A 20,939-nucleotide genomic window follows, 5' to 3' on the forward strand; every position below is an offset into this window, starting at 1 on the left:
GGCTTTGTTTCCACTTGCCATTTACAGATCACGGACCCAGTCCTTCAGAGGCCATAGGTCTCCCTGAGCCAGCGCTTTCCCTGCCTGCATCAGCGGTGGCAGCCTTCCCAAAGCAGTTCTGGGCAGCCTCGGGCAGGACTACCCGGAACAGGTGGAGCCACTGGAAAGACAAGACGCACTGGCCCTCGGGCAAGCGTGCCCAGGGCCGAAGGGCAAGGTGTGAAGACAGACATGGGATCCGGTACCCAAAGCCTGTAAGCTCTGCTGGCTCGCCTGGGCAACAAAGCCAGCATGGCCCTCAGCCCTGGGAAGGACAGGCTGGGCCTACTGCGGTAGAGGGGACCTGGGAACCAGGAGAGGTTGAGGGGCAGGCTGCTGCAAGACCCTGGACTTTCCACAGACAGGAAGGCAGGCCAACCCTTTTGGGGCCAGCCAGGAGCGGCCAGGAGCCAGCTGCGAGAACCCAGAGGACCCAAGCAGACCACTGCGAAGAGCTCAGGTTTCAGAAGCAACACACTGGGCAGAAACCATACGCAGGCTGTGGGCTCGCCTCCCGGCTGGGTAACATGGGCAGCACACTCTAGCCTTCAGGGAGCTTAAGATGTGTTTGTGGTGTTCCCATAATGGCAGTCACCAAGGACAAGAATGTTAGTGACAAGAGGGGCTGGTTAGGGAGAGGATGGTGGAGTCGGTGGAGGACACAGGGACAGTCATGGAGCCCACCAGTGTCCCAGGGCTCAGAACCCCACTGTAATGGAAGCTGGTGACAGTTTGAGCCCCAGGTTTATTGTTCTGGTTTGTTCAGTTTCACCACCTGCTCACAGCACCAAGGTCCTGGCCAATGGCAAGAAGGTGCCTGGAGCTTTGCAGGTCAAGGGGCTGCCCAGCAGCCCAGCACTGTTGTCCTGAGGCTGGGAGGAAGGCGGAGGGAAAGGAGGAGGGCAGCTACAGGGATCTGAGTGCAGGGCCCCGAGGTCTGTTCTTCATAGCAGGAGGCAGAAGAAATCGCATAAAGATCTTTATTACAGACCTACAAAAAATGAGAGAATTATATATTACTCTCACTTGTTTGGCTTCTGGTTTCCTTTTTCGTTTTACAAAACAGCAGCAGGAAAGACAAACACAGCAGGCTGAGGAGCCGGGCTGGGGTTCAAGTCAAAGGGACCAAGCTAGTGCCATGGGTAAGCCGCACAGCAGGCCGGCCCCAGGCTCTCGCTAGCATCTTGGGAGCAGTGCCATGGGCCTTGGAGGGAGGGGACAAAAGGAGTGGGTGAGAAGACAATCCCCCCGACCGGCAGCACCCTTCCTCCTGATGGCCACAGCAGCAGGCCAGCTCAGAAGCACTAGCAGCTCCGTGGTCTCCAAAGCACAATGCCTGGGGAGCAGACGGGGACAGTGGGAAGGGCCGAGGTCTACTGGGCTCCCTTGCAGGACCGGGTCTCAGGGGCAAGGGCAGTCAAGACTCTTCCCTGCTTGTCAGCCGATCAGCTTCTTCAGAAAGGCCTCCAGCTGATCCTCATCCTTGATGCCCACAAACTTGTCCACCACATCTCCATTCTTGATGGCCAGCACAGTGGGCACAGCAGATACCTGGGTGAAAGGGACAAAGTGTCTGAGTCACTGTGGAGAAGGCTTGGGCGCATCCAGGGCAGAGATTGCTGAAAGCCATGGGTGGGACCAAAGCAAAGGGGCCCTTCCCTTGGGGTACCAGCCAGAGAAACTTCTTCCACTGTGAGCTCCCAGCAGTACCCTCTTCCCTCAACCACACAACTGACTCACTGGCCCAGTGGTTTGGCTGGAATGACAGCAGTGATGAAAATAACCCGTGCAGCTGCAGCTGCAGCTGCAGCCCAGGAGCTGGGGGCAGTGGGGAATTCTGGCTTTGCTGCTCACTGGTCAGGTCATGCTACTTTTCTTCATCTGAGGCCTCCTCCATAGAGCCGGGAGGGTAACTTTTTTTTTTTAAAGGACAATGTCTACCTTGAGGGTTTGGCCTAGGGATTAAGACTTTGCACACAGCACTGGGTAGTCAGGGGCTCAGGTTTTGCTAACCTGACCTGGCTCCTGCCTGCTGGGCGAACCTGGCCAGCCTGTGTCACAGGGTTCAAAGCTGTGAGCAAAGATACTAACAGCCCCTATGGTAGAACGTAAGAAAGCAACAGGAAACACTGACAGTCCTGTCAGCCCAGGACTGGCATCATGCCTGCCACATGGCGGGCACTTGACAAAGGGTGGTTACAGAGGGCCCCACAAGGGCCACTTCTGAGTACTGCTGTGGTTTGCAGGTCCAGAGATACCCAGGCCCCTCCAGGATCAAGCACGGCAGGGCAGAGCCACGCAGGACCTGAAGTTTATCAGGGCCAGAACGCACGGGAAAGGCGGCATTCCTGGCCTGTGAGGCACCGGCTCCAGCACCTCAGGACCCACACAGATCACACAGAGCACGGGTAAGGCCAGGCCCCTGCTGGCATCGAGTGTTCCCTGCTGTCAGGACTCCCTGCCTGGCATCTGAGAAAACGAGATGCAGAGTTTCTTATGGACCAGCCTCACAACCCTTGCTCCTTGTGGCAGGCTCATCCCTCTCCTGATGGACACTGTGGGGACAAACAGAGCAGGTAAGGAAACACTTGGTGTCCTGGGGCAGATACAGGTGGCAGCTGACACCTCTCAGAGGCTATGTGCCAGGAGCAGGCGCTCGCCTGACCAGGAATGTCCCTGCTGGTTCCCTGTCACAGATTTGGGCATAGGGTCCGGCACCCGATCGCCTGTCTCCAGGTTGGAGCAAAGGGAAGCTGCTACCGGAAGCACCATCCAGTGTTCTTGGGCGCCATCTAGCGGCCTGCAGAGGCACTGAGGCCGCCTCAAGGTAGGCAGCTTGGTATTGGGGCAGAAGTAACACCTGGCTTTCAATTTCACACTTGGTAGATGCCATCTCATCCATTAAATGCTTTACACCGTTGTTCATGACGTGCTCTCAGACAGGGGTGGAGCTCAGTGGTGAAGCACCTGCCTCGCATGCACGAGGCCCTGAATTTCATTCCCAGCACCTAAAAAAAGAAAAGTGGTCTAACTTCTTTTTCACAGTCCTCTAAGCAGGCCTAGAAGCTCACCCACGCTAAGTGGATCTGGCTCTCCTGGGTACCAGCTCGGCGCCTGCTGGCTGGCACACACACACAGATACACTGTCGATGTCTTATTCTCCTGACATCCAAGGTCTGGTCACTATGGGTCAAAAGGATTGTCTGCACGCGCGCGCGCGCACACACACACACACACACACACACACACAGCTGGGGTTCGCTGCAGCTGGGCCTCAGGACACAGAGGGCTCTTTGGGCTGGGCCAGGGGATGTGGATATGGCCCTACTGCCCAAGTCAGTACCAGCCAGGAGGGCCTGGTGCTGGTAAAGAATGCCATCAGTGGACACACATAGGCCCTCAACTCTTTTGAAAAGGTGACCGGATCATGAGATGCAGTGATGGAGAAAGGCTTGGCCTCTCAAATCTGGTAGGACCAAGGGACAGAGGGGCTGGAGCAAAGGAAGACGTGCTAGGACCTGTTCACGGCCTCCTGCTGACAGGCCACCTGGAGCCTGTGGGCCAGGACACCTAGGGCAGCAGGGTGCAGCATGTGTGCTGTCCCTTCCCAATGACCCAAAGCTGGCCTGCAGGGGCACCGAGCTCAATGTCCCTGTTGTCTTCTGCCCTTCTGCCTCATCCATGAGGTAACTCTGCTAAGGACCTGCACACAGACACCCTCAGCACTCTGTCCTAGGACAGTGGTGACATTCTCAGCCAACTGCAAAATAAACAGCAAAGACCTTGCCACATACGTTGTCAGGGATAATGCTAGACACTTACATATGCTAGCGCTCAGATTTCTGCTTCTAGGAAGGGCTATTTCTTTTGCAGTGTGGAGCATGGAACCCAGGGCCTTGCACATGCCAGGAAGGGCTCCACCTGAGCCACACCCACGCGCTCACAGAGGCGCACTTTAGACACAGGAAGACCGAGTGACTGCTCCAAGATCACACAGTGAGTTTCATGGTGCAGCTGGGACCTGGAACTACTGACTTCGCTGTTGTGACATCAAACCATGCTCTGCTGCTCGGGCCCAAGAGGCAGGGGAGAGAACAAAGGACAGATCCCCAGTTGCACTACAGACTTGTGTGACGATGTGGTGTCGTCCAGAGCGTATGGGTGAGCTGTTCTTTCTCTTTTTTTGGACACAGGATCTTGCTACAACCCAGGCTGCGCTTGTTGGCCTTGAACCCCAACGCTTCCTGCTTTGGCTTCCTGAGTGCTGGGATCACAGGTATGTACCACCGAGCCTGGTGAAAAAGAATCTAGCAACAAAAGTATCAGTGGCTGCCATGGATCGAGGGGGCATGGCGGGGAGGAAAGATGAACTGTTAGCTCATAGGCAACTCACTGGGTAGTGAAAGCCCCCAGCATGACGCTGTGACGCTGGACACAGCTCACAACAGCCCATACCCACAAGGGAAAAGCTTTGCTGACAAGCACCCTGCACTCACAGTGGCAGGTGAGAGGGGCTTGCACAGGGCGGCACCTCAGGGTGAGGCCTTGAGAGTGTTTGCTTCTCCGTGTCCAGTCTGGGGCCCCAGCACTGGAGGAGTCACCTAGGAGCTTGTCAGAGACGCAGAATCGTGGGCCCTTTCTGAACTAACAGAATTATAATCAGTTTTTTTTTTTGTTTGTTTTTTTTTTTTGCACCACAAGGGACTGAACCCAGGGCCCTGTGCATGTAAAGCAGGTCCTAAGAGCACTGAGTTATGGCCCCAGCGCTATTTCTACTTTTTAATAGTATCTCAGATCATATTCATGTTTGCAAACCTGGAATATTTCCAATGTAGGGAGAAATGGAAATGATTAATAACGTGTACTGGGGCCGGGAGATGGCTCAGTAGAATAAGCGCTTGCCTGCCTGGCAAGTGTAAGGGCCACAGTTCAACCCCTGGTTCTGCAAAAAAAAAAAAAAAAAAAAAAAAAAAAAAATGTATTTACTATTTAAAGAATTGCTTATCTAATTATGGAACATTAAAAAAAAACAAAACTGCCATGCCAAGTGGTGACAGTGGCTGTGTCTGAAAGGCCAGGGCAGTGACTGCCCTCGTCTCCAGGGACCATCTGGACAGCAGGCAGTGGGAAGAAGGGTCCACTGGAACCCCCAGGCTCCCAGGATCACCCCACATCAGGCTCCCTGGAAGGCACAGGTGAGCACCCTGGGAACTGCCATGCCCGCGCAGCCCTGCTGGGGGACGTGGGCTCTCTTCTGCACTTGCTCCAGTGCCCTGCTCTGTGGCGGGAGCCGAGGTGTCTGCTGCAGCCGAACTGCAGTGCCTGGGAGTGTCAGGAGCCGGTGTGGACATTGCCCCACAGTCCAGTGCAAGTCCCAGAAGCTCCAACCCTAAGCTCACAGTCACACCTTCAAGGCTGAAGCTGCTGCGGCCTCAGGGTAGGGGATGCACAAGGAAGGGAAAGCCAGGGTGTGTAAAGCCATTTATAGCAGTCCTTGCCACTGGAGGCTTTGTCTGCCCAGCATCTATTTCCCAGCTTTTGGCCAGGGCAGCATTTCTTTGGGTTGTCACCTTTCTCCCCACCCAGCTCAATGGCAGCCTGCTGGTCCCACCCTGCCCCACCCTCCCCATTCATTTCCTGCCCCAGCACCCAGAAGAGTGACCGAAGGGTGGCACCTCCACCTGGGCCAGTCTGGTGAGAGTTAAGCCTGGGCTTGTAAACTCTGGAACAAAGAGGCCCCTCCCACAGACGTTTGTGACCCAGCTGGCCATCAGAAGTGGGTGGGACAGGCTCACAGCCTCCAGTGGGCCCCCAGTTCTGCAGTATCACTCTTCAGAGTGACTGTCAAAGACCCCAGTTTGGTTTGCTTCCTGCTACCTGCCCTCCTGCTCCTTGCTCAGTCCTCCACTCTGGCCACCCAGCCACAAAGGGACCACCCCCAGGCCCCTGCTGGTGGATCTCCAAGGCCCAGAGGACATCCCACCTCCCTGGGGCATCTCCTGCTCTATGCACCAGGCCCTGTTGGCTTGGGAGGCTCCTGAGCTCAGGGTCTTCATGTCTCATCTCTTGATCCTTCCGAAGATCCACAGGCTTCATTCTGCTCACATCTCTCAGCTTTCTTTAACTGTTCGGAAGTATTAGGGGTTGAACCCAGGGCCTTTGCACTAAGTTACATCCCCAACTCTTTTTAGTATGAGGCAGGATTAGCTAAATTGTCTAGGTGGGACTTGAACTTTCCATCTTCCTGCCTCAGCCTCCAAGAGTGCTGGGTTACAGATGTGTGCCACCACTGGATTTGGCTCACCCTTTATTTATGTATTTGCAGTACTGGGGATAGAACTTAGGACCTTACACTTACTGGGCAGGTGCTTATGCCACTGAGTTATCTCCCCAGCCCTTTTAAAATTTTTTATTTTTTGGGTACCAGGAATTGAATTTGGGACCTTGTGCTTGCCAGACAGGTGCTTATGCTGCTATCTCCCTGGCCTTCAGCACCCCCCTCCCCATATTATTCATTGAATTTTAGGAAAAGGTCTGTAGGGTGTTCAGGATCTCACTACTAGATCAGATTTGTAGTGATCCACCTGTTTACAGCTTCCCAAGAGCTGGGATTACAGGCCTGCACTGCCACGCCCAGTCTCAATTGCTGTCTCTGCAAGCCCAGGGGCAGGGCCGCATGGCAGGCCCAGGGATCACATCCCGGCCCCTGTACCTGCTTGCAGGCACTTTAATCCACTGAGCTATTTGGCCAGCCCTGAGCTCACCCTTTTAAGAAAGACCTACCTACACTCGGCGTTCCCACACTCCCTTCTTGATTTTCTTTTTTCCACAGCATTTATCACAGGCCAAATTTTCTTTCTTTCTTTTTTTTTTTTTTGCGGAACTGGGGATTGAACTCAGGCCCTTGCACTTGCCAGGGAAGCGCTTATTCCACTGAGCCATCTCCCCGGCCCCCACAGGCCAAATTTTCTTTACCTGCAATGCTTGGAAGCAGTAATGTTTTAAGATTTTATTTAATTATTTATTTGTGTGTGTGTGTGTGTTTGTGTGTTTATGGCCAGCTCAGCCCACCAGGGGGCGAGGCTGGCTGGCATGTGGTGTTGGGGGGATTGAACCGTGGTCCCTGTGATTTGCTAAGCTTGTTCTAAGTAGGTGCTTTAGACCACTGAGCCATCTTACCAGCCCAGCAGTAATGTTTTAGATTTCAGATTTTAAAATATTTACATACACTTAACAGGTCAAGAGTCCCTAATCCAGGGCTGGGGAGATGGCTCAGTAGAATAAGCACTTCCCTGGCAAGCGCAAGGGCTTGAGTTCAATCGCCAGTTCCACAAAAAAAAAAAAAAAAATCCCTAAGCCAAAAAACTCCAAATCTGAAATGTTCTAAAATCTAAAAACTTTTACAACACCAATGCTGACAGTTAACGTGCACCAAAAACGGAGGTCAGCAAACTCTGGCCTCAGCCTGCTGCCTGTAAACAGAGTATCTTTGGGACACGGCCATGATCTTCCATGTGGTCAGTGTCCAAGGCTGCTTATGGCTACAAGGACAGCTCGGTGCTTACAGCAGGGACTACTGTCCACAAAGCCTCAAATATTTACACTTAGTCAGTCCTTTAGAAAAAGTGTGCTGACCCGTGACTCATCCACATGGCTGCACTGAAGAAGGTTCTACAATCTGAGGTACAGGATCTCAGGACAAATCCTGAGGGCATTTCACTGACCTTCTCAGACCAAAAAGCTACAACTCTTGTTGCATAGGTCCTGCTTTACCTTGGTCTTAACCATCCAGTAGAAAAGTATGAAGTCGAAATATAAGAAATAAAGCCATGCTGTTGGGTTGAGCTGTGGGGGACTCAGGTCAATAATTTCTGACATTGCCAGTTAAATATAAGACCCAATGCTATTATGGACTACTGGACTCTTTTAGAATATTTTGCTGAGTTTACACACCTATAATATTCAATAACGGAACTTAGAAAAAATGGGGTATACCGATGAATGTCCATTTTGTATCTGTGTATTCAAAGAGGTTGGGATAGATATATAGTTGCATTCTCTTAATGAATAGAATGATTTGTTCTAATGGTGTTTGTAAATGGGATCACAAGTCCGCATCTTGTACAGCAATTAACCACTAAGAAGAATAGATGCAGTGTATTGTTTGTTGAAACTGTCCTTCCGATATGATTTGAAACTGTCTCATTGCTATCTGTTTGTCAATAAAACTTTGAAAAAAAAAAAAAAAGTGTGCTGACTCCTGACCTAAATACCAGAATGGTATTTTGCATACAGGCTCCATAGGAAGGCTGGGCGTCAGTCAGTTTTGGTCCTAGTCACATCCTTTGCCCCAGTAACAATGCCTGGCAACTAAGGGCCTCGCAATAACCATCTGCTGGAGGACCCTGCAGGGCAGCTGATCTCGCGAGACTGTGTCACATCCTGGCGCTGTGCCACTCTCTCCGTGCAGCCTCAGCGGTCACTCAGAGGTCTCTCATGCCCTGCCTTTCCTGTCCATACCTTCGCCCAAGAACAGTGCGCACCTTGCTCCTCTGCTGCCTCACCACACAGCCCTTCTCATCCCACGCTGCAATGACCCATCTGCCTGTTGCCTTTTCCCAACAGACCAACAGTGGCTTGGGGACAAGGACCAGCCTTTGTCTGTTCAGGAATCATGCACACTGGCACAGGGGAGGGCTCATAAATGACTGGAGTGCACATGCAGATGAAGAAAGGGGGGACAGGAGGGAGGAAGGAGGAAGGGAGGGAAAGAAAGAAGAGAGGAAGGACGGGAGGGAGGGAGGCAGGCAGCAGGCATCAATGACCTGGCGCCTGGGTCACAGAAGCACCTCCTCAAGGAAGTAGACAGACAAGTGACTGAGGACAAAACAGCAGCCACAAAGCTCTCCAAGCTCCTAAAGTCTAGAAAAATCCTGGAACACCTCTTACCGATGATGGTCCCCGTGAGATCTTGTCCTCTGGCTGCCCTCAGGCCCCACCCCTCATTCTCCACCCACTGGCAACCCTGACAATCCTTACCTCATACTCGATGGCCAGGTCTGTGTGGTCATCAATATCCACCTTGGCCATCACCACCTTCCCTTGCAGCTTGGCCACCATCTTCTCTAACCTTGGCCCCAGGATCTTGCAGGGGCCACACCACCTTGGAAAGAGAAAGGATACACTTAGTCCAAGAGTGTGCACCGCCCCATCTGCTGTGTCCGTGGAGTCCCCCTGGACCCACAGGGCCCCTGTGAACTCAGGATTCCAGGCAGAGATGCTGATGAGAAGAGTGTCTCCAGATACCAGCACTCCTGGCAGCACCTTCTCAGCTCCTCCCGCACAGAACCCATAAGAGAAAGCATCCTCCAAAGAAATCAAGGCCATGTGAATTAAGAAACCTGTGTGGGTGCAGGGGAGATAGCTCAGCGAATAAACGCCCAACTGCCAAGTCAAGGTCCTAAGTTCAATCCCCAGTACTTCAAACAAACAAACCAACCTGTGCAAGACAGCAGAGGTCAGGGCCGGGGAGATGGCACATGGCTCAGTGGAATAAGTGCTTCCCTGGCAAGTGCAAGGGCCTGAGTTCGATCCCCGGTTCCAAAAAAAAAAAAAAAAAGACAGCAGAGTTGGGACTGTAAGTCAAGGCTATATTCAAAGTGTTTCCTCTGGGCTACTCTGTGATCCCTCAGCAATGTACAACTGCTGTCACTGCCCTGCTCACACTGCATTGGGGAGGGCACTGTTCTAGGACTGAGCTGTCATCTCTGTATGTGGCCCTAAAGGGTGGCAGCACTGAAGGAACCAATACGTACCTTCCTAGAGCTGCTTTGGGAGCCCTATCACCACAGCAAGGAGGCCACGATAACTTTACCTCTACAAGTCTCTGACAACTACTCAGCCCTTAACACCCTTTCCATTCAGAGACTTCAATTGATGGCACACACAACCCTTATATAGCACATCTCTGAAACCTTATCTCCAATTACAAAGGGAGTACAAGAATATCAAATGGCTGGCCCAAGGCTGCAAGGTTGGAACCACAAAGGAAGCAAAGGCTCTCTTAAAGCCTAGCCTGAAAAATCTCCCAATTTCTAACTCAGATGACATTGGTCCCCACAAGTCTCACTATGAGAGAGGGGTCCGTCTGGACCCCTTTTTTGCAGATAGTGACTGGCCAAGGCCTAGGGGTTCGGAAATAAAAAGGGCCAGATGAAAAATCAGCCACAGGCATCTGCATATTTCTTAAACTTCTCCAGCACTCTGGACTTCCTCCAGCCATCCCCTGTACACATGGGCACCTGGTAAGGTTCTGTCAGCCCTCCCCAGTTTTAGTGGCAAGACATCAAAATACAGTTAACTTATCTGTAGCGCCAGGAATTGTTATGCCCAGATAATACTTGGGCGCTATTCTTTTTTTTTTTTTTTTTCTAAATTTTATTTATTTATGCGTGTGTGTGTGCGCGTGCGCACGTGCGCGCGTGGCCAGCTCAGCCCACCAGGGGGCGGGGCGGGCTGGCATGTGGTGCTGGGGGATTGAACCGCGGTCTCTGGGCTTTAGCTAAGCTTGTTCTAAGTAGGTGCTTTAGACCACTGAGCCATCTCACCAGCCCCTTGGGCGCTATTCTTCCAACACTGGTCCAAGCTGACGAGTACTCTGAGTTTTTTGGTCAGTGAGACACAGAATACAGATGTTTCCCAGCAATAATAACAGCCAGCTCGGAAGACTGTTTATTAGTCCCCGTCTCCCATCCCACCACAGGCTCCTTGAGAGCAGGGCCTAGTCTTATCAGTCTTTGCAATGAGTCTAATAATGAGAAGGACCAAATATAGTCCTTAGACACAGCAGGCACTAATATATACTTAAACAAGTAGGACCCTGATCTTTCACTAATCCCACTACTCACTGTGCATGGAAATCCACAACTACTGGTGTCTCACTGTTGACCACTCGGTCCTGAAAGTCAGGTCCATCCTGGATGTTAAAGGTTGTTGAGCGTACTCTGGTGGTGAAGATGGTCCGGGCTGGGCTGGGTGTGAGTGTCAGGGCGCCGGGACTGCACTGTGGGGTCTGCAGGGCCTTGGAGGCGAGGGGTGCCCACTGTCCCTGCGGGAGCTTCCTGGAGACGGTGGAGGCCAGGAACCTCCTCAGGAGAAGTCGCTGGGCCATCTAGGAGGGAAAGAGGCAAGAGAAGCTGGGGTACACTGCAGGAAGTCATTCGGAAGCACTGGGGTGGGGTTCAGGAAGACATAGCTGGAAGCAAAGTGCAAGATAATATGTAACGTGTAAGATTTCTGGGGTAGAGGTCAGTGAAGAAACGCGAATCAAAGGGAAGATGGTAAAAGTGGAGGACAGGAAAACTGAGTTTCCAACTAAAAAGAAATTGAGGTCTACATGCAAGTATTACAGAAGGTCGGGAGGGACGAAACATTTGCAGACCATCTTCATGACTGATTCTCTTAAAACAACTCAGAAAAGCTGCTTTAGTGTCGCCTATTTCACAAGGAATCGAAGGCTCAGACAGGTTGACATACCCAAAGTAACCCAACTATTAAGAGACAGTCAACAGTGGAACCCAGAGCTACCCATAAAGTCCTTAGTGTATTACCTTTGAAAACATGTTTTAATGGACAATTAAAAAGGGGGGGAAGGGTCACGTAAAGATTCACAAAGAGGAACCACTACTAGTGGAACTCGAGGCGCAGGAACAAGGGGGGCGGGGACCAAAAAAGAAGGGACCAGTGTGGAGGGAACCAAAGCGGATGGACACGTGTCGAGGGAAGTGGGAAAACAAGACGCCGGCAGGGACCTCAGCTCTCCAGAGGGCCACATACCCTGCCTGCTCGCAGGCAGCTTTCGCTGGAGCACGCATGAGGCGTACTTGAGCAGCGACACCACCCTAAGCCACCCCCATAGGTTTCCTACCTCCAGGAGGAGCGAGCAGAGAGATGTACCACCCAGCCCTCCCCACCCGTCAAGGGCACGTCCGTCGTCACTTCCTCGTGGGCGGGCCTTTTAGCGTCACTTCCGGGGCTAGGTCATTTGGGGGGCGGTTCAGTTTTTTTTTTTTCTGCCAATGGGAATGACAGAATAAGGCACAGCTGAGGGGCGGAGCTTCGTGTTGGAACCGGAAAAGAAGGGCGGGCCCTAAGAGGAAAGGCCGGAAGAGGGGCTGGGAGGAGGCGGGGCCTGCGAGGAACGTACCTAAGGAAGAAGGCGGGCGGGAGGCGTGGTTCCGGACTTGGCGGACCCACCCGGCCCTGCCAGCCGTCGACCTTGTGTGCCAAGGACTCCTGAAAGCGCTGAGAGGTTTCTTGTTCTCTGTCTTTCACACGAAAGACCTAATTGCCTCAAAGATGTAGTTCCATGGGCCGGGGAGATGATTCAGTAGAATAAGTACTTGCCTGGCAAGCGCAAGGTCGTGAGTTCAATCCCCAATACCTAAAAAAAAAAAACTTTTATAAAGATGTAGTTCCCAGGGGCTGGAGATCCATTCTCTGTACGAACCAAAAAAAAAAAAAAAAAAAAAAAAAAAAAAAAGGACGTGGTTCCCTTGAAAGGCCATTCTACCCAGGACTCAAGAGCCCTCTTGTGACCCTTGTCTGCCAGGCGCAGCAGTGCGTTCTCAGGTGTCTGGCAGACTTTGCACCTGAGGGCGTCAGCTTCCATTATGTGCCAGCAAGGGGTGCTTATGCGCCCCTCAAGCTTATCTTGGGAGCTATTGGGAACTGGACCCTGGTGAGGCCGCCCAGCCCGTGAGGCTCCAGGAAAAATGCGGTGGCCTGCGAACCCGCTTGGGCTGGAGCCCTGCTTTCACATGGTTCGCTGCCACTGTCATGAACAGCACGGTTCCAAGCATCTGCAGGTCCCCGGCTGGTGTGGTGGCTGCTGCGCGTGTCCTCTGCACGCTGTACCTTATGTTTCAACCATTCACAGCCTCTTGCAGGTCTCTGAAAACGTTTGTGCTAGGATACATTGCCTCGGCCGTGCCTTTGCTTCATTTTTTCCCCTTTTCTCCGAACAACGCATCACCCTCTCTCTTGAGCAGCACCGATTGCTTCCTTTTCTCTAGAGCTTTTTTCCTAGCTCTTAGTAACACATTGTGGTATGTATACCTCCCGAAAGATGGTGTGCTTTCTGAGAGTTGGAATCTGTTAGCCACTTCCATATGCCCAGGGCCAACCTGGTACAGTTTCTGGCTCGCAGAGGATGTTGAATAAATGCTCAGTAAGCAGAGTATCTTTGGACATCTCAGAGAGTGGTTTGTAGTCAGAAAGGTTGAGACTTCCAAGCCAAGAAGCTGGTGAATTGGAAGGGCCTCTTCCACCATATCCACTTCCATTTCACTTTACACTCCAGCCAGTGGGAATCCCTTCCTTCCAGTTTGCTGAAATGTCTTTCCTGTCCCCGCATTTGCAGTTACTGCCGCTTATGACTGTCAGGCTTTTGCTCTCTGCTCAAGAAAACGCTACAGGATTTATTGTCTGTGCTTCATTTCTCCTCGCTCAGTTGTCACCCTGAGGGTCCATCTATTTTTGCATTGTTGATGCATCACTGGAAGTATTCAGCGGTCATTTGTTCCCATGAACAGAGAGCAGTGACCCAAATCAAACCTGACTCCAAATCCCATTTTGCTCATCACATTGCATGGCTGCACCGTGCCCTTCCAAAATTATTGCTGCATCTTTGCCCACTGCTTCCAGCTCATCTTGGCCACATTGTGCTTTGGTTTCTCCTCTGTCCAATTGGCAGGTCTGCAAGGCTGTGCAGGGCTCTTCCTCAGGGACAGCATGAGGACATCCTTGGAACAGGTCCATCTGCCTTGCCCACTGGCCACCATAGTAGCTTTGCAGCTCATAGAATTCTTTGTCCCCTGCAGGCAGGTACCTGGGTCAGGTTGTAGGCAGGCATGGCCTTTCCACCTGTTGCCTTTGCCTGTGCCCTCATCGGGATAAGAGCCTACATGAGACTGCATCTGAAGTCCCCTGGCGCCAACTGAGGTCAACCTCCTTTATGCAGCTGTTGCTGATAACGCCAGATGCCATCTGGTAGGCGTGCTGCTTCCTGCCCATTTTCATATCTACTTTTCCAGCATCTAGCACTTTCTCTTTCACAGCTTCCTATCAATCCTATTCAGGGTTTCACAGCAGCTTCTAGAGAGCCAGTTTCCTTGCTTAATGCACAGTCTGAATTCCAAAGCAGAAAACAGGATCAGTGCTGTTGATCCTTATTCCGTACTCACTTCCCCTCAGTTGGCCTCAGGCTTCTCAACTGAGAAGTGGGAGGAATGACACTTTCCTCATTCTGTGGCTGTGAGGTTATAGAGCAGAGGATGGGGCTGGCACATTGCCCGGGCCTGGTGCCTGCTGGCATTCCTGGCCCTCCTGCAGGGAGAGAGCCTGTAAGATCACCGAGAAGCTGAGTGCTCAACAGGCTTCTGAGGGACCCCTCAGCTACTTGGTGGCTTCTCTGTGCAGCTAGAGCTGACCTGCCTGGGCCTGGCTTAGTCACAAGTCAGGTTCAGGGCACAGGCAGAAAACAAAGGAAAGGAATCCCGGACTGACCGCCTGGACTGAGCTTACGAGCATGGTTCTTACGCTGTGGGTTTGTGAAAGAGCAGCTAGAAAAACACACAAAACCAAAACCAGAATAGAGTGGACAATACCGGTGTTCCATGTGCTGTAGGTATTGCTCTGTGTAACATCTGTTGCTGTTCTATCTATATGTCTGTGTGGCCTCCATGGTGATATTGTTTTTCCAATGGGTCATGGTCAAAGGGATTGAAAGTTCCCGATGACTAGAGTTTTGTTTTGTTTTGTGGAACCGGGGATTAAACTCAGGCCCATTGTGTTTGCCAGGGAAGCGCTTATTCCACTGAGCCATCTCCCCGGCCCCATGATGACTAGAGTTAAGAAGCAGTTGGGAAAAAAAAAAAAAAAAAAAAAAGCAGTTGGCACTGTTTGAAGAACCCTGCATGTATTAATGCATTGACTTCTTCAGGGCTATGGACCTAGGACTGTTACAGCCTCCATCTTACAGATGAGGAAATGCAGGCACGCAAAGATCAAGTAGCTTGTTGTCCATGTCACTCAGAGACTTGGGGCTGCTGGGGTAAACCCAGGGCTTCTCATGTGCTGGGCAAGTGCTCTACCACTGAGCTAAATTTGCAGTCCTTTTTAGAATTTCAAAGGCTAGCCAAATAGCTCAGTGGATTAAAGCACCTGCAAGCAGGCACAGGGGCCAGGGGTTTGATCCCTGGGTCTGCCGTGCTGGCCCTGCCCCTGGAGTATGCTGAGATGGCAATTGATTATGATTATGATTATTATTATGATTATTTTTTGCAGAAGCGGGGATTGAACTCAGGGCCTTGCACTTGCCAGGCAAGTGCTTATTCTACTGAGCCATCTCCCCAGCCCTGAGATGGCAATTGAGACTGGCTGTGGTGGTGCATGCCTGTAATCCCTGCTCTTGGGAAGCTGTAAACAGGCAGATCACTACAAGTCTGATCTAGTAGTGAGACCCTGAACACCCTGTAGACCGTTCCCTAAAATAAAATAAATAAATAATAAAATTTCGAGACAGAGTCTCTCTGAGTTGCCTCAACTGGCTTTGAATTTGTTATCTTCCTGCCTCAGCCTCTGGAGCTGGGATTACAGGTTTGTGTCACTGCCTCATTCAGAAGGTGGAATCCTAAAGATTCCTTACTGTCCCTAGAACTGTCTTTCTTGTCCTGGACTGCTGACTCCTCACCAGGCCCCCAGAAACCAGCCAGCCAGCGTAGGCTATCAGGAGACATGTTTTGAAGATCAATCCTGGGAGAGGGTGCTGGGTGGAGTGGCGGCTGTAGGCACGGGCGCCCACACGATGGCAGTGTGGTTCTCCCAGCCGGGCCCTGCAGGGAGCTGGGCAAGGCCCTGGGATACAGGCTCGCCAGTGCTGCAGGCGTGGATCACAGCGACAGGGTCACAGGACAGTTGCCACTTAGTGGTCCTGTGGAAGAGGGCATCACAGTGCAGGGAAAACCTTGGAAAAAGACAGAGGCCGGTGACTGCGCCTTTAGGGAGAGCTCCTAGTGGGCCTTTGTTTTCGATTTCTATCTTGAGGGTAATGTGATTAAAAAAAAAATTTTTTTTTTGTAGCTTGTTTCACAATCAGCTTGTTTTGTGTTCAGTTGTGACTGACGCTCTCGTGTTTCCAGCTATTGTTACTGGAGGTTGGAGGCAAAATCTTTGGCTCCCAGATCAGAATAGGCCAGGCTTGGCCACCTGCCCCATAATAACAGGGAACAGTGGTGAAAGGCGAGAATGGGCGCTGTAATCAGCATGAGGAGCTGGGAAGGGCAGATAAGGAGCGTCAGGCTCTGGCTTTGGGGCTGGTGGAAGTGCTACGGACAGCTAGGTCAGGCGGGAGTGTTCTAGGCAGCCAGACTGGGCTGGGCCTTTGAAGGAGGCAGCAGAGAAAATGAGAACACATTACAACGGGGGCTGGAGGCGCATGCCTCAAAGGCCAGGCCTCCAAATAGAGACAGAATGAGCAGGCCCCCATGCCTCCCCAAGGGACCAACAGGACATTAAAGATTGTGCTACAGTTGGCATCACCTGGGCCAATGACGTCTAGATAGACATCAGTCGCTCAGGTGGGTGACAGGACCTCCTGACTGGTCTCTGCTAAAAGAGGTCCCGGTTCTTCCCGGGCACACTTGCTGCGTGCATCGCTCCCCACTGGGTCAGCATCACCTAAGCGGCTGGACTTGGCACCTTGTTGGTTCATCATCTGTTGGCCCACGTTGTAGCCACTTCGTGATTTTGTACCCACCTCGTGATAGTGCTCTATAAAACTTCCCTTGAGAAGTGGGCTTGTGGGCACCCATGTCTGGGGAGTAGGAACAGCTTCTGAGAGACACCAGGGGTCCCGAATGGGTTGCCAAGGAGTCCGCCTCTCAAGGGAACCTTTATAGAGTAAAATCATGAGGTGGGTACAACGTGGGCCAACCGATGATCAACCAATAAGGTGACAAGTCCAGCTGTGTAGGTGATGTTGATCCAGTGGGGAGCAATTTACGCAGCAAGTGTACACAGAAAGAACAAGGACCTTTTAAAGTCACCCACCTGAGTGGCTGATGTCTATCTAGACTTCAGTGGCCCAGGTGATGCCAAATATAGAACAATCTTTAATGTCCTGTTTGTGCCTCCGGAGGCATGGAGGCCTGCTCCTCCCGTTTTTATCTTGAGCCCTCTGCCGCCAGCCAGTTGTGCTGTGTTCTTATCTTTGTCACTGACTCCTTCAAGGGCCCCGCCCTGACTGACTGCCTACAATGCTTCTATCTGATTTAGCTGTTGGCACACCCAGCTTAGTTGTTCTTTTTGTTTGTTTGTTTTGTAGTTAGTCTTACCTAGGTGTCCTCCAGTCATGAGGGGCATGAGATAGGCTGGGTTAACGTGGGACTACTAAACCTTGTAACAGAGACACCAGGTTACGTGCAAAGCTGAGCAGGGATCTAACCCCCAAGTTTTGAGGTAATAAGGGAATATATAAAATGAAGGCAGAGGGGCTGGTGAGATGGCTCAGTGGTCTAAAGCACCTACTTGGAACAAGCTTGGCAAAGCACAGGGACCGCGGTTCAATTCCCCAGCACCACATGCCAGCCGGCCCCGCCCCCTGGTGGGCTGAGCTGGCCACACACACACACACACACACACACACACAATAAATAAATAAACTAAAAAAAATAATAAAAAAATAAAACGAAGGCAGAGTGCAAAGCTCCATCCTGTGTTTTAGTTATCCATTGGGCATATGCAAGCCCAGCCTCTGAGTCTTGGTTACACTATTACACAGTGTCCCCTCAAGCATCACGGCTATAATGTAGGTGGGCACATGTTGCCACCCTCCTGCCCATCTCACTGTGAAGCCATCACCTTTATTTGTCACTAAAGGGTGGGACGCCATGCAGATCCTTCTTGCCTTCTGACACTGTTCCTCCTTTCTTGCCTCCAACAGGTGGCAGCTGGGGGCGAAGAATTGAGTCCAGGGTCCAGATGGGAACACTCCTTCTTCTAACTCTGCCTGTCCCCGCTGAACTTGGACGAGTCCAGCCACCTTGCTGGCATTGGTCTTTGTCCGTATGGGGTTTTAACAGCATAGGCTACAGAGAACCTTGAGGCCAATGAACTGATGGCCAGCACGTCTGGTCCTCACCGCACAACTCCCACTGTTCTAGCAACTTTATGTATCTTAACTCGGTTTATTTTCACAGTGAGTGAAGTTCTATTATTAGTTCCCTTTTATAGATAAGAGAAAGTAGGGCCAAGGGGGTCCTAGATTAGGAAGCAAACAAATGGCAGAACTGGAACTCAAACCCAGATAGACTGACCTCAAAAAGGATATGCTTCATAACTCATAACACTGCTCTACCTGTCTTTAATTACACTTTACTGTAGGTGTTAGGTCTTTTTAATTAATTAATTAATTTATTTATTTTGTATTTTAGGGAAGGGTCTATAGGGTTTTCAGGGTCTCACTACTAGATCAGACTCATAGTGATTCACCTGTTTAGCCTCCCAAGAGCTGGGATTATAGGCAGGCATGGTATCAATTGCTACCTCAGCGTGCCCTGGGGCCTGGCAGGGATCAAGCCCCAGCCCCACCCCGGCTGCTGCACCTGCTTGCAGGTGCTTTAATCTGCTAAACTATTTGGCCTACCCTAAAAGTTGAGAAGGATTTTTTTTTTCTTTTTTTTGACTGGCTCAGGCTGCCTTAAGTGCGGGTGTGATATGGCATGTAAAATTTTTTATTCATTGGATAGAAAGTCTCACTATGTAGTTCAGACTCTTAGTGATCCTCTTGTCTCAGCTTCCCCAGCGATGAGATTACAGGTGCGCACCACCACGCCCGGTTTTGGTGTCCAGCACAGTGCACCCGGGTTCCAGGGCCAGCATGGCATGTGGTACTGGAGATCAAACCTGGGTCCTTGCACTTGCTAAGCAGGCACTTAGACCCCTGAGCTCTCTCCCCAGCCTGTAGGTATCACATCTTACTGTAAGCTTCTGCTCGGGGCACAAGTCTAGACTTGCCCTGTGAAGCCCATCTCAGGTGGGTTGGAGCCTGGGTTGGTGAACATATGGGCTCTGGTGTCCCGTGGGCCTGGGTTCAACTGTGGCTGTGTCCCTTCCAAGCAGGGCGGCATAATGCACCTAAACTAAGGCTTACTTTTGGGCTCTTTGCAGTGGGGCTAGCAGGGTATATCTTGTCTACTGTTTATAGGGAAGCTGACTGACTCAGAGAGAACAGGACGCTTACCAGGAGCACACAGCTATTTAGAGGCAAGCACAGGCCCCCATCCAGATCTCCTGACCTCAAGTCCTGTGGTTTTCTTACTGACCTGCAAGTGTGTGTGTGTGTGTGTGTGTGTGTAGGTGGGTGTAGGTCTAAGGATGAGGGTATTCATTGTTTAGTTTGCTGAAGTGTCACCCGAAGAAGTGACTGTGAAGTCTGGAGAATGAAGAGGCTTTTAGCTTCCCAAGTCTTTGCTTCTTCATTGTACAATTGCACTCTTCCTAATAGCCTCCCAGGGCTACTGTGAAGGGCTGAGTGGGGTAACACAAGCAAGAGGCTCACGGCAAGGGCTCTCAGATTTGAATCTCAAAAGGCACTGAGGCTCACTAATGGCCCAGCGTAGTGTTTATCAAGCGTACCAGGCACACTGGAAATAATCTCCATTGTGCAGTTGCTGGTGGGGGTGGTCTATAATTGTCAATTAGCTCAAGGTAGTTGCTGGGGGCATGTTTAGATTTCCTAGATCTTTACTGATTTTTCTCTCCAGTTGGTCTATCAAGTGTTGAGAGAGGACTGATAAAATCTACTATGATTGTGAATTTATCTGTTTCTCCCTTTAAGCCTGTCAAGTTTGCCTCAGCTGTTTCGAAGCCCTGACATTGGGTTCCCGCACGTTTATGGCTGTTATGTCTTCCAGATGTATTGGCCTTGTCATCATTATACAATGCCTCTATCTCTGGTAACACTCCGTGTCTTGAAGCTCACTTTATCTGATATTTATAAAGCCACTCCAGCCTTGAATGCTTAACACTTGTCTGATGTATCTTTTTCAAACCTATTACTATCAACCTATACCTGTTGTCTCTATACAAAGTGCCTCTCTTATACACAGCATCCTAAGGGGTCTTTTTACACAGTTTTACAATCCCTGTCTTTTAATTGTGGTCATTTATTTTATTTGTACAGGGTCTCATTATCCAGTTCAGACTCGCAGTGATCCTACTGTCTCAGCCTCCCCAGCGCTAGGATTACACGCGTGTACCACCACACCCGGTTTCGGACTGGCAAGGCATACGGTACCAGGGATTGAACCTAGGTCCTTGCATTTGCCAGGTAGGCACTTAGACCACCAAGCTATCTCCCCAGTCCTTAATTGGAGTGTTACTTCATTTACAGTCAACATGATTACTGATAAGTTTGTTGTATATCTATTGTTATTGTTTTTTGCTTTCTATTATTATTTTTTTTAAGAAAAGATATTTATTATTTACACCACTGAAATAGTCCCGTAAGAACAATATACACCGTGTTTATTTGAAAGGATCAACTCCTTTCAAATATAAGAACTGTATAAAGCAATACTGTCAACACAAAACAGTGGTCACATTACATATCTGCAGGCTTAAGCATTGCAAATAATATATAATATTTTTAATCTTATGGCGAGATATTTTCACTGACACACAGCGTTAGCACTTATATAGCTGGAACAGAACAAAAACCATTTTGTTCATGCTTTTTAGGGTTGCACTGGTGATATTTTAAAATTTATTGCTTTTAATTCCATTTTAGTCTATTGCCTTTAGCTGCTTTTATGACAACAGTTTTAGGCAGGGGTGCTTCT

The 20,939-nt window shown here is 50.7% G+C and overlaps 1 protein-coding gene across 1 annotated transcript; it reads right to left on the reverse strand.

Moving 5' to 3' along the window:
- Positions 1-764: 764 nt before the first annotated feature.
- Positions 765-12,040, reverse strand: Txn2 (thioredoxin 2). Its single transcript, XM_004634576.2, has 5 exons — positions 11,966-12,040; positions 10,947-11,209; positions 9,079-9,202; positions 1,470-1,590; positions 765-1,030 (listed from the first exon to the last, which is right to left on the reverse strand). The coding sequence occupies exons 2-4, from the start codon at positions 11,207-11,209 to the stop codon at positions 1,477-1,479; spliced, it is 501 nt and encodes a 166-aa protein (XP_004634633.1). The 5' UTR covers positions 11,966-12,040; the 3' UTR covers positions 765-1,030; positions 1,470-1,476.
- Positions 12,041-20,939: the final 8,899 nt, after the last annotated feature.

Source organism: Octodon degus, unplaced genomic scaffold (genome assembly GCF_000260255.1).
Source record: "Octodon degus isolate 3935 unplaced genomic scaffold, OctDeg1.0 scaffold00064, whole genome shotgun sequence".
NCBI classification, from domain to species: Eukaryota; Metazoa; Chordata; class Mammalia; order Rodentia; family Octodontidae; genus Octodon; species Octodon degus.

What these genes read in the sequence shown, in the direction of transcription:
- Txn2 (XM_004634576.2), bottom strand. Translation starts at nt 11,209, where the DNA reads ATGGCCCAGCGACTTCTCCTGAGGAGGTTCCTGGCCTCCACCGTCTCC. An exon ending in GTTGTGGATTTCCATGCACA is followed by an intron (nt 9,203 to 10,946) that starts GTGAGTAGTGGG and finishes TCTCTTTCCAAG; the next exon opens with GTGGTGTGGCCCCTGCAAGA. An exon ending in ACCTGGCCATCGAGTATGAG is followed by an intron (nt 1,591 to 9,078) that starts GTAAGGATTGTC and finishes CCTTTCACCCAG; the next exon opens with GTATCTGCTGTGCCCACTGT.